The sequence below is a fragment of the Thalia democratica genome, chromosome 4, assembly GCF_965202585.1.
Source record: "Thalia democratica chromosome 4, ktThaDemo2.hap1.1, whole genome shotgun sequence".
Classification (NCBI taxonomy): domain Eukaryota; kingdom Metazoa; phylum Chordata; class Thaliacea; order Salpida; family Salpidae; genus Thalia; species Thalia democratica.
This window is the reverse complement of record NC_139168.1, coordinates 51,002,767-51,016,197: the sequence shown is the minus strand read 5'-3', so window position 1 is coordinate 51,016,197 and position 13,431 is coordinate 51,002,767. Positions and strand designations below refer to the sequence as shown.

The 13,431-nt window shown below is 24.1% G+C and overlaps 1 protein-coding gene across 3 annotated transcripts in view; it reads right to left on the bottom strand.

Moving 5' to 3' along the window:
- Positions 1 to 3,294: 3,294 nt before the first annotated feature.
- The window catches only part of LOC145834627 (GRB2-associated and regulator of MAPK protein-like), a 31,953-nt gene continuing 21,816 nt past the window's right edge, over positions 3,295 to 13,431 (bottom strand). The window contains exons 11-14 of one of the 3 annotated variants that reach the window (XM_082942103.1): positions 11,457 to 11,710; positions 9,127 to 9,302; positions 3,897 to 3,982; positions 3,295 to 3,716 (exon numbers count right to left, since the gene is read on the bottom strand). In XM_082942103.1, the coding sequence (XP_082798229.1) occupies positions 3,539 to 3,716; positions 3,897 to 3,982; positions 9,127 to 9,302; positions 11,457 to 11,710 (694 nt within the window). In that variant the 3' untranslated portion in view covers positions 3,295 to 3,538. Of the gene's footprint in view, positions 3,717 to 3,896; positions 3,983 to 9,126; positions 9,303 to 11,456; positions 11,711 to 13,431 lie in introns of those variants that run through there. The other 2 variants (XM_082942104.1, XM_082942105.1) reach the window with 2 other exon arrangements.

Below are 13,431 nucleotides of genomic sequence, written 5' to 3'. Positions count from 1 at the left end.
GATAGACGTTTTTTATTTTGTATAAATTGATAAATGAAACAGATAAACATTAAAAAAACTATAACTCGTTTAAAACTTTGTATGAAACAGTTATAATTATGTAAACTTAATTCATAATAGTGTTTTTAATTCGAAAAAAAGATTTAGTTTTCATGTTAATATCAGTGCACGTTTATAACTATTTATTTTCTTATAAAACCTTCTTAATGATATGTTATTAATTTTTTTAAATTGCAGATTTTTTAATAATTTAATACTATATTACTTAAAGTCTTAAAAAAAGTTATACAGTAATCTTTCTTTATTGTACCAAAATATGTTTTTGTGTGTTAACGGATCAAAACACTTCAACTGGGTTCTATAAAAAAATAATTACTGTAATGTAAGAATAGAAGCATAGAATAAAGTAGGTGTATACATGTTTTCATTAAAATAATTTCTACAGATTTTTATAGTTTAATAGTTAGTAATTCTAAAAGGTAAAATACTTAATGTTAAATCCGACTGTCATAAAACTATATAATATTTGTAATTATTAAGTCTAAATTAAGTGAAGTAAACTAAAATACACAACTAATCATAATATAAACAAACCACTTATTTTTATGGAAAGAATAACTGATTCAAATTTATTTAACCGTTGCCAATGATTTAACAAAACACATCCAATAATTATATCACAATATGTATGAAGATTAAGACAGCTATTTATTTTATATTGTAAAGTTATTTAATTTAGTCTTTATGTTTGGGAAATCAGTAAAGCGCTTTAATATGAAAAGTAGTATGTAATTTATTTTTAATAAAAATGAAACAACAACCATTAATTAGTGAATCAATAAAATTTAACAACGGTAAAGACAATAAAAGTCACAGGAACTTGATATAACGGGTGTTTTATATATTAAATGTTTCTAATGATTAAATCTAAAATTATAACAAATTCAAAGTTAGATGCAATTAGGAAGCAGATTTAGTTTAAATGTAAAAATTTAAGAAAACAAAGCACAAAAAAACAAACTTGTTATTAAGCTCACAAAGCACTGACCGATAATTAAGTTACAGGGAGATACATAAAATCACAATGACTTAAATTACATATATTTTGTATATAACAATTATTAAAACAATTAATTTTTTTTTAAGTAGCAGTCGGGTGTTTAAATTATAGATCATATACAGATGTTTTAAAAATTTAATAATTAAACTGTGTTATATATGAAAGTTAAAATGTAATACATAAAACAACAAGGTGGTCATATGCTAAGTATAAACCTGCAGTAAAGAAAAAACCTCTAGCTCTATTGGGCGTAGTAGGTAAAAAAGCATGGTTTATCTGTGTTTTGAATACAGGCTTCCAATAAAACTTGGAACTTAATACATAAAGATGTGAAGAATTATAGTCGGAGGGTAAATGTAACACACAGAAACGTATGTTTGTACAATAAAGGAAGAATACTGTATAACTTGTTTTTATTAATATTCCAGTGAACTTGTTTCACTAGGATATTTTGTTAGCAAACAATTAAATCTATATTTTGAACAGTAATACTTAAAGTCTTGATACGGACAGTCTTATGGCTCTGATTTGAAAATAAAGTTTAACTTTGAACCAATGATGAAAGGTCTAGAAACTAAAAATTTACATTAAAAAGCTATTAATAAACTTTAAAATTAGAATTTGATGTCTAAACAATTTTTAGTCTTTCATTATCAATCTTACTGTTTAGAAACTAATTATTTTTTAAATCATGCGTTTGTTAACATTTTATAATTAATTTAGCTTTTGTAAAGAAAAAAACATTACATTATTTAGAAAAAGTTTTATTGAAAAAAAATAGTTTGTTCAAGTTTAATTTATGTTATGTTCAAATTAATTAAAAATTTTCATGTAAATTTACGATATATAGTAAACCAAAACATAATCAAAAACTTTTTGTATTTGTAAAACTAAGCTTGCATAAAACAATTACGGTGATAAAAATATACTTTTGATAAATAAAACCTAATCCAATTTTTGTTTAAGAATAATTAGTTACGCTTTAAATAATATACTGGATATGTTATTTAAAAAAAAACCCATAAAAAATATTTAACCTTACATGTATGACTTCTAAACCTTTTGATTTTGTAGCATTAACATTATAACAAACTTTTTATGTTGTTTATTAACTATATAAATTTTAATAAAAAATTCAAAGAGATAATAAATTATAAAACAAAAAAAAACAATACAGTACAATAACAAATAAAATAACTATAAAAAACAATACTTATAATACTAAAGTGTATACTGCAATATATATCAGCAATCTTTATGTTTTATTTTACAAACATCATATAAATTTTGATTGGTTTACCTTAACTTTATTTCATAAGACTTTCTGAATAAAATAAAAAGCTACGGCTCCTTCCAATAAGAGATCTCAAAAAACTAATCTTAAATAAGCCTAAGACCTTTTTGTTTTTTAATCTTCATCATCAACTCCAGAATATCTAGTGTATTTTTAAAATTATGGTCTTTTTGCCCCTTTACTAGTCACGGCCCCCCTTTGCAGCTTATAGCTTATGGTCCCAAGGCTTTTGCAGCTTATGGTCTACTTTGGGAAACCCTCATTTAGATACAAATAAACAACAATAATTAATGATAAATTACAACAATACAAATTAAGCTATATCACAAAATATAATGAAAAACAGTAAAAAAAAAATTAATTAAAGTAAAAATCAATTAACAAGAGAAATTAAATTTACGCATATTTTCAGTAAGTACGAAACTAATTTACAGTCCAATTATAGATTAAATAAAGTTAAGTAGATTATTCTAGGAATCGAAAACTTTATAATAGATGATTAGAGTACTATTGTTTTATAAATTAAGTTAAAATGTATGATTATAACTTGGTCTCTAGAACATGCTGATACATAATTCTGAATAAAGTATTTATTTACTATCTCACACACGTTCAAACAATTTACATAAAATGTAAATTTATAAAAATAATCAAACATAATAAGTATAACTCATTAAACGAACTACTAAAAGAATATAAATATGTTATAAAATGTTAATTATAATTGAAAACGGCAATTACGAATTTGTTTTATTAGTTTGGTCAAAAACACACAAAAACTAAATTTCTAAACAAAAAATAATGTTCTATAGTGAGCTATAAAAATGGTGAATATTTAAAATACTTTATAAATAAAACAACAATTGCATGATTACTTAAAGGAACATTATACGGAATGTTAAAGTGAAAAAAATATAAAATAAATTAATAGAATGTTTAAGTAAAAAATTGTTAGATGATTTCTAGCAGCAATATGCAAAAAAAAAACATATTTGAATAATAAAAAATTTGAAAAGTGCAATAATAAATTAGAAAGTTCTTGTAAAAACAAACAATTACATTAAAACAGGAACAATCCTAAAATGGTTTTTATTCCGTTAAGTTGTTTCATATATAATTGAGAATATACTTATTTGTACTTTTTAACTAGTAACTAATAAAATACATAGCTAAAATATAATGTATTAGTTTTCCTTTATTTTTGGTCTCCAGCCTAGAACAAACTGTTTAATTTTATGGACATGAAAAGATGAAAGTTTAAAAAAATCTGAAAACATTTCGTTTGTAATAGTAAGTAAAAGGGCTCCATCAACTTTTTCTTGGTTAAATACCGAAATTGTTTCATCATCAAGACCGATTAGCCTGAGATTCAAGTGAAAATGTTTAATATTTCAATACATCTAAACTAAAAGTTTTAACTGTTAATAATTTTTTTAACTACGAACACTTAAGGAATAAAACTTAATAAAAACTAAGTTTTAATATAATAAAAAATAAGAAAATTAAGTACATCAATCATTTAAAAACAAATTTTTGTCTAACCTAAAACAAGAAGATAGTTGCGACACAGACAAACTTTTGATATAAACTTCACTAGAATGACTAACAGTTTCTTCAGCTTTTATTTTCTAAAGATAAATTGAAAAACTTACTGTAGTACTTAAAGAAAAAACTGCTTCTTTTATATACTTATTTTAAAACTTTTAATTATTTAAAAAACTAACTCTTTTTTACTACTAATACAAATCATTAACAACGTCAAAAACACTAGTTAATTATCACAAAAATTATAATTTACGTTAATTGATCAGTTTTGCATACACTTTAAATAAGAGCTTTAAACACATGATTTTAAAAAACGTTTTATTAAACAATTTGGTATAAATAACTTTGGTTAATATTAAAAAAATTACATACATTAACAACCTTTATTAATTGCAAACTTTAAGTTTACTCCTTTATTTTATTTTTTTTGCAACTAACTTCCATGTGAGTTTGGTTTACTACTATTTTGTTTATTAGTTTTTAATCTATGGACTGTATAAAATTCTTAATAAGATAATATAAGGATTAAATTCTTACTTAAGTTTAGTATTATAAAGTTTTGTTTTCATATAACTTATTTTAGCAATAACATTTCATACTTCAAAATAAAAATTAATGCAATAATAGTGACAAATTTTAGTTTTAAACATAAGTTTATTAAACCATAAGTTTTTTAATACTTTGTTTTTTTTCATTTTGTTTTACTTACAATTTATTTTTTTTTTTATATACCTTCCATTTACTTGTTCTTAAACTTTTATCAGATTTATGTTAATAACTGATGATCTATGATATATGTTAATATAAGCGTTTAACATTGTTGTGTTTATAATAAACTGTGAAAATAAAGTATAACTAATCTCCTTAAAGCTTTTTTAGTTGAGAACTTTCAATTGTTTAATTCTAAGCAAATTACAATATCATACATTAAGAACTAAAGTGTTAAAGTTAAGAGCAAACAAGTAAATCATTATGTCATAATTATTCGAGTACTTGTTGAATATTAATAAATAATCAATCGATGATTAGTTAGTGTAAATAACTGGGAATATTAAAGTATATCAAATAAAAAATTAAAATTAGCAAACAAATATTAAGTATTTATATAAATAAAAATACATTTTTTACATATTAGAATAGTGTTAAACAAAACAAAAATAATTAGTATAAGCTAGATTTATTTAGATATCTTTGAATTTAAGGTCTTATCAAAAAGAAATTCTAGATAAACTATAATGATAAAAATTGCATACCTAAATTCAAACTGTGAATCTGCTGTCGTCATAACGTTCAAACAGCGGTTATTAAGCTTGTTTTAATAATTTACCCCTTTTTGGAAGGTCATTACAGAATTTACCCTTTTAGGAAAGTAATTAACAAATTTACCCCCAATGTACAAAATAAAATTTAATTTTAAGGAAAAAAATAGGTTTTTTAAACTTTAAGTATATTAAATATAAAAAATTTCAAAATTTAAAGAATTTATTAAAGAAAAAACAGTTAAATACTAACTTATAAACTAAAATGACAATCAATAAATATTAATTTAAATGACTTGTAATAAAGTAAATGTACCCCAGGTTTAGAATCGCTGGTTTAGAACATCCAGAATTATTTAATAAAGTTTAACTGGTGGCAAATTAACTTTTGTTGCAAAGCTTAGATCCGATGACTATTCAACTGCTATTGATATGTGTTTGCCTTTTTTAAAATTGAACTTTTGGGATGTTCTACTTATATCACAGTAGCATTTAAGTACGTAAACAATATTGCTTTTGCATGATCAAGGTAGCATCTTCGTAAGTTCTATTCAAGTTATTTTAGTAAAGTGAAAATTGCTTAGGGTTATTGCCACAAAGTACTCTTTAATGTCTGTATCTAGAAACTTTACATAATTTTCTAGAAAATAAATTCTCAGATAGACTGAACTTTTTTTGGTTCTCATTGAACAAACTTATACAATTTTCTAATGGTGCTTTTAATTGCCTTTGTGACAATATCAGAAGTTTATCCTAGCGAGTTATAAATATTCTTTAGATTTTAATTTTCATCTTTTAGTATAATTTTCCAACATATTTTAAATGCTGTAAAACCATTCAGAAATTAGCCCTATTTTCTGCGACTTAAAAATAAGGCAAAGGGATCTATTGGGCAACAAAAATAGTTTTCTTTGATATATAATAATACTACGTTGTAAAGAGACATCGAAATAATGGCAAAGATCCTAAGGTTTTATTTTCTATTGTAAACTTTTAATCGGGAAGTAAACTTCAGATTCTATCAAACAGCTAATTTATTTTATAGCCAGATTGATACAACCATGGTTGCCACAGATCAAGCTGAGAAAAATTTCCTGACTTTTTACCAAAATTTTCCTGACTTTTCTAAATCAAACTCTCAATTTAAACTTATTCTAAAATACATTTAACACTTGAAAGTATATAAAGCTTTTAATCTAATTTTAATACAGGTTAAAACAACATTTTTTTGCTGAATTCAATCATCAAACTTCCATTACTAAACTTGAACCTTCTGTGTATAATTGATGTTTTTGCAATAAACAGCTCTATCAGCAAAATACTTATAATATTACCTTAAAACACAGCTTGTCCATTGTTATTCCAGCAAGATGTTTTCGAAATGTGGTCTAAAGCCAAAATTTATCATGTATGATAATTTTTTTTGGGTCATCTGCAATGACTGTGCTGTTGCACTGTCAGGAAACATTTTTTTGTTCAGCTCCGCTAGTTTGTTACACGAACTGGCTGAGTACTTGTACTTGACAGTATGTAATGCCCATAAAATTTCAGCAGTTGTGGTTTGTGACTTACTAACCAAACCTATTGATGGGCTTACAACACTGCTCTCACAAATTGCTACTCTGCCGCTGCTCTCACCAATTAACACACTGGAGCTTGATCCAGCATCATAGAAAAATTATTGGATTCGGTGAACTCCTGGCCTTTTATTTATATGTCCAGCTCCATTCATATGTACAGTGAGTGCTTTTCTTCCCATATTTGACAGTGACAGAGTACATGAACACCACTTGCATTTAAACTTTTGTGTATACACATGGTTGCCACAGATCAAGCTGAGAAAAATTTCCTGACTTTTTCTGACTTTTTACTAAAATTTTCCTGACTTTTCTAAATCAAACTCTTAATTTAAATTTATTCTAAAATACATAATATAATACTTGAAACTATATAAAGCTTTCAATCTAGTTTTAATGCAGGTTAAAATAACATTTTTTTTGCTGAATTCAGTAATCAAACTTCCATTACATCCTTGAACCATCTGTGTATGATTGATGTACTTACATTAAACAGCTCTATCAGCAAAATATTTGTATTATTGCCTTACAGACACAGCTTGTCTGAAAAAAGACACAATTTTTTAGCATTACCTAACATAATTGTAACTAAATAAACGAAACGACATATAAGGAAGTTTTACAATAAAAACCATAAACTAATAACGAACTTTCACAACTAAAATCTTAAAACAATAACAAATGTTTACAATTAAAACCTTAAAATAATAAAGAACTTAATCAAACACTGTTTTTTTTTATTATAGGTACTAAAATTTGTTTTCTCTGTTTGTATATTAGCACTTCAACCTATTCATGTAATGAAGATATGGTTTCCTTTATCTGGTCCCCTCTCTCTTATAACTTATTTCAAAATTTTAAACAACTTAAAAAAAAAATATATAGAGATAAAGTATACACATCAACTTGTTACATAAAATACTAAGATAACTACTTAATTATAAAAATCTCAACTATATACTTGAACAAAAAACACTTTGATTCGAAATTTAGTCTAGACAAATTTTTGTGTATATATCACAGTTTCACTATGGAAGTGTCCTTGCAACAGATCATAAATACTAAAAAACTTAAAAAAAATGCTTGCTCAAGTAGGGTAGTTGTTCAATATGTTAATAGAAAAGTTTCGCAGTTTTATAAAGGATATTTTATTAATTTATACCAGATGAAGGCATTGGAAATTAAAAAAAATTATAAACTTTAGTTTTGCAACTTTAGTATGACTTTAAGGAATTTTTAATTAAATTTTTACCATTTGAGGCTTTGGAATTTATGATATTTTGTAAATTTAAACTGACAAAATCTGACTGTTTTTTAAACTTTGTCAAATTTTCTGACTTTTCCTGACTTTTGTCATTTTTTTTAGTTTTTCCTGACTTTTCCTGATTTCCTGACCTTGTGGCAACCCTTTATATATCACAGTTTTACTATGAAAGTGTCCTTGCTACAGATCATCAATACTAAAAAGCTTACAAAATCTGCTTGTTCAAGTAGGGTACTTGTTCAATATGTTAATAGAAAAATTTTGCAGTTTTATAAAGGATATTTTACTAATTTATACCAGATGAAGGTATTGGAAGTTAAATAAATTTGTAAAATTCTAGGAAAATTTTGAAATTTTTTTCTGTCTTTAAAGGATTTTCAATTAATTTTACCATTTGAAGGCTTTGGAAATTTGTAAATTAAAACTGACAAATCTGACTTTTTTTTTTAATTTTATCAAATTTCCTGACTTTCTTTCAAAACCCCCCATTTTTTCCTGACTTTTCCTGACGTTTGTCATTTTAAAAAATTTTTCCTGACTTTTCCTGACCATGTGTCAACCCTGTACAACACAAAGTATCATAAACACATCTAAAACAGTTCCTTAGTTTTTTAATGTTCATTAAAATTTTGATTCAAAATGGCCGACATATATATTTGTAAGAATAAGACCAGTGTCATATTTAATAAAAAGATTTAATTGTTTAAATTGATGAAATACTTTTTATCACTTATTATCAAAACTGCTTCTTAGTGTTTTCTTATTGTATAATTATTTGTAGTATACTACTTAGTAGTTATTTTGTATTTCGTTTACAGTTAGTTTAGAATTTTCACACATCTAAATGTTTTGATTTAAAATTAATCATACCTTTGATTAATAGGTACCTTAGTTATGGTAAATTTATATAACTATTCTGCCATATTGAGATTGCTCCAGTTTTGTCTTATTATGTTCTTAAGTAGTTAAAATAGACACAAGTTTTAAGGCAAGACTAATTCTTAAAACTAATAAAAAAGAAATTATCCCATCTGAAATTGTCTATAAAGCAAAAGGTAAAGTTTTTAAATATAATTCTTTCTTTATTTAACAATCTGTTTTTTACTTTAACTCTAAAACTTACGTACTTCTTGATGTAAAGTATCTTTTATGTTTGACACAAAACTTAAATTTTCTGAACTTTTTAAGGTTTCATCTTTTAACAATTTTGCATACTGATCATTGTTTTTGTATTGTCTATCGTCATTTAGCTTTTCTGAACTTTTTATACTTGTACTTTCTAATAAACTTCTATTATTAAAATCTATAATGAAATAAAAAGTTGTTATTAAATTGATTATTAATTATCAACTTTTCCGAAAATTTTTACAGTACTGTGTATAGCTCACAACTTATTATTGTTACTACTTGGAAAAAATAAAAATTTAAAGCGGAAAAAACTTTTTATTTTTGGTTTTAAACTTGAGATTTTTTTCTTTTTAAATGTTACTTTTACACCAAAAACAATATATAAAACAACATCTAAAATACAAAAATTATAAATATGTTTAAAAAGTAAAATATATTTTACGTTTTTTAGTTTTAAATTAACTCCATAGAAGTTTAATATGATTTATTTTACATTAACTTTTTATTTTTACAAAATTTATATTATTAAAACTTTATTAAAACATTTAGCTACTTTTTTTTTCTTAGATTAATTTCTTAACTTTATAAAAATACAATAATAAAGAAAACTAAGTAAAGACTGATAAAAGAACAAACAGTAATAACATTTCTTTAATATTTTTTGACTTCACATAATTTCAAAGCTTAACAATAAAAAGTTATTACTTGAATTAAAGATTTTACTACTCATATAGCAACAGATAAAATAACATTTTAAAAAATTAGAAGTGAGAAAACTTTTTATAAACTTAAAGTAGCTATTTCTCATATGACTTTATATTGATACAATACAACTACCTACATTATAATTAAAACTTTCAAAACAAACAATGTTTCTAAAAACTCTAAATTTACTAAACTATTTATTCTAGTTTACAGCACTTTTATTTATAGTCTAATTTTTACGGCTGGTAAGATAGTATATATAAATATTGTTTAAACCAGGTAAACAGTGCTTTGTGTTTATTTTATGTATGTGTATACTTATTTTCGTTAAGTAGCTATGAAAATAGTTAGGCTTTCATCGATAAAATGTAGGTGCCAGTATATACTTCAAACAAAATGCTACGATTCTTGTGAAATCATTTTTTGAATGACTTTTGAAAGTAGGTCATATCATCAGTCATGTTATTAAACAAAACATAAATCAAAATGCAATAATAACAAATTATATAGTATCCTTCTTTTATTACACTGTACAATTTGTTATTATTATATATTCCAGTGAACTTGTTTCACTAGGACCTTTTGTTAACAAACACTTAAATTTATATTTTGAATAGTTAAATCAAAACGTACATATTTTAAACTAAATATTTTTAAGCATTGTTGTGTCATTGAATGAATAAGTTAAAAAATAGACATTTTAGAAATTAATAAACATTCAAGAATATTTAAAACATTCTTTAGATAAATATTGACAACTACAAAATAATTTTTTGTACTTAAATTTATGTTTTGATTTGTTTTGAATTCTCATGTTTACTATACTAACATAGAATACATCCATACTCTAAACCAAATTTATTTTTGTCGGTGCTAAAATTTCTGCGCTAATGTTAAAGTCTACTTTTTTTTTAAATCTAAAATACATTTTGGTAGAGTGGTAAAGTTCTTAATAAAGAAAAAAAACATTTATGTCTCGTGTACAACGTTTTATACTAAAAAAACAATGATGCAATAATGTATTGTTTAATGTATTCCGCTGTTAGCACTGTCGCTTTATAGATGACATTTGCTAGTTTTCGTACACAATTTCCAAAATATATTTAATTAGATTGATAATATTTCTAAAGTTTATCTATAAATACTACTTATTCTGGTGATTAACTTTTTTTAATAACATTTTGCACTAATAGTAACAATGAAGGCATAATAACATTAATTAAAAAGAAAATTATTTAGAACATAGTGATAGATAAATATATAAAAGGTATACTGTACACAATTTTTAAATAGCTAAGGAAATTCTACCCTATAATTAAATAATTTTTAAAAGCTATAGACAGTTGATCCAAGAAATTTCTGTGCACTAAATAATATGTATATTCAGAAAAAAAAAAGTTTAAAAACTAAGGATTTGTTATTTTTCTTTGGAAAAAACTTACTTAAAGTTATTGAACTTAAGCAAAGAAATTAATATACACGTGTTTTATAAATACTTGGATTAAAAACAAGACTTTTTGTGTGCACCATTGTGCAATTGTCAACCAACAGTCTTTTAAATCTATAATATAAAAAACAGATAAGTATAATAAAAATAGTACAAATTCATAAACAAAACACATACCAAACGTAGAAATGTCCTCTAAAATGGGATCATTTTCTTCAGATTTATTTTGATTGACATTAGTCGAAAAACTGTTTTGTAGTGTAACTTTTAACGTTTGTTTTTCAAATTTATCTTTCAACTTCGAATTTTCAAAAGAAGCATTATCGTCTGGGATTTTTGATGCATCAATATTATAAAGTTTAGTGTTTGAATCGGTAGGAGAAGGTAGTTGGTATTGTGGTAACGTCTCTGAAAACTTTTCTGGAAAGTGTCTTAAAAAAGCGTTAACAATCAAAATTTAATTAGTTTTATAATTTCAAAACAAAAAAGTGTTTAAACTACTTTAGTGGTGTAAATATTTTTTTTTTTAAATTTATGAAAGCTTATGATTACAAGTACTTTTAAATTTATTACAATTTACCGAAATTCAAGTTATATTTGAGTTAAAATAAACTAACTTTTTCATCATTACCATTCAAAATACAAAAGCTTATTACTAAATATTTTTATAATTCTAATATATTTTAAAACATTACTTAATTTTTAATACAATTTTATTGCAAAGTTAACATAAAGGTATGACCATACCACTCCGATCATTAGACCACAAGCTTTCGGTAGACTGAGACCCAAGTTTCTTTTTTATTAAAAGTTGTCAGTAAGTCCCAACCGAAAAAACCTGTGGTCGTCACTATAATAACAGTTTAATATGTTTATTCCACCAACAGTTTATATTCTGATGCTCAAAGTGGTATGATCAAACATTATGTTAATTTGAGCTTGTATCACGGCACATGTAAGTCCAGGCTTTGACCTGATAGAATTTCGCCGATGTCTTATTTTTTTTTATAACAAATTATCAAAATTTTGTAAGGCTAGCAATGAAAAGGTTCAAATGCAAAGTTTTGTAGTTTATAGTTTGACACCTTAAAATTTAGAAATTATTCTTTTTTTCAAGCATAAGAACTAATGAATTCCGATACTTTACCAATATTTCCGAAAAAATATTTCGTATGACGGGTTTGAAGCCTGTTATAAGTTTAATCTAGGAAACAATATCAATAGCGTTATTATATATTAACTAGCTCAAAATTTAGTCCAAAGTAAATGTTATAAAATTATATATAGTAAATATTAATACTGGTACTAAACTTTATTTAAATAACTTTAAGAAATCTCTATAACAACAACTAAAAGTAATTACAGACACTAACTAGATTTTTATTATTTCAGAATATGTACTTTAATTTAAATCGTAGCGTTTAAACTTTAGAAAAATTTTATTGCAGTAACCTTTTAAACATAAGATTAAATTCAAATAAAAGCCAGGCGATAAAGTTATTTTGTTTTGTTAACCGAAATAAGTACAAACAACATAAAAAAGGGACACAGTTTATATTGAGACAGTTGTCGCTAAATTTTAAGAAGCGAATCTCAATGAGTAGCCAAGGTCACAAAAGTATTTAACTAAACTATTTAAACAAATAGTTTTACGGAAGCAATAGAATCGAAACTATTATAAACAGATTTGTAAGATGTATCTTTTAATAAACTCAATTTATTGTCGCTTAAGTAAACAAAACTCTTCAGTAATGTAATTTGAAATATTTTTAAGCATACTAAACAAGTCTTTAAATAACAACAACTTATGCATTCTAGCAACTAAAGTTATCTTAACAATACAAAATAAACCAACCAACTCACATCATATCAACAAACTATAAATATACTCTACTTAGTACATTATAAGTCTTTAAAAACAAAATCAAATAAAAAATAAATAGTTAATATTTTATAAATTAACTAAAATACAGATACTAAAACAAGTTTACTACTGGTAAACATATAAGGCTACTTTAATAAAAACCTACTAGGAAATAATTTTAACTTGTAACACAAAAACAATATCAGTAATAGTACATTATTTATGCGATCAATTTCCGTCCTAATAGTTTCTTTTTCTTTGGTTCTCATACTTGTAAATATTAAATTT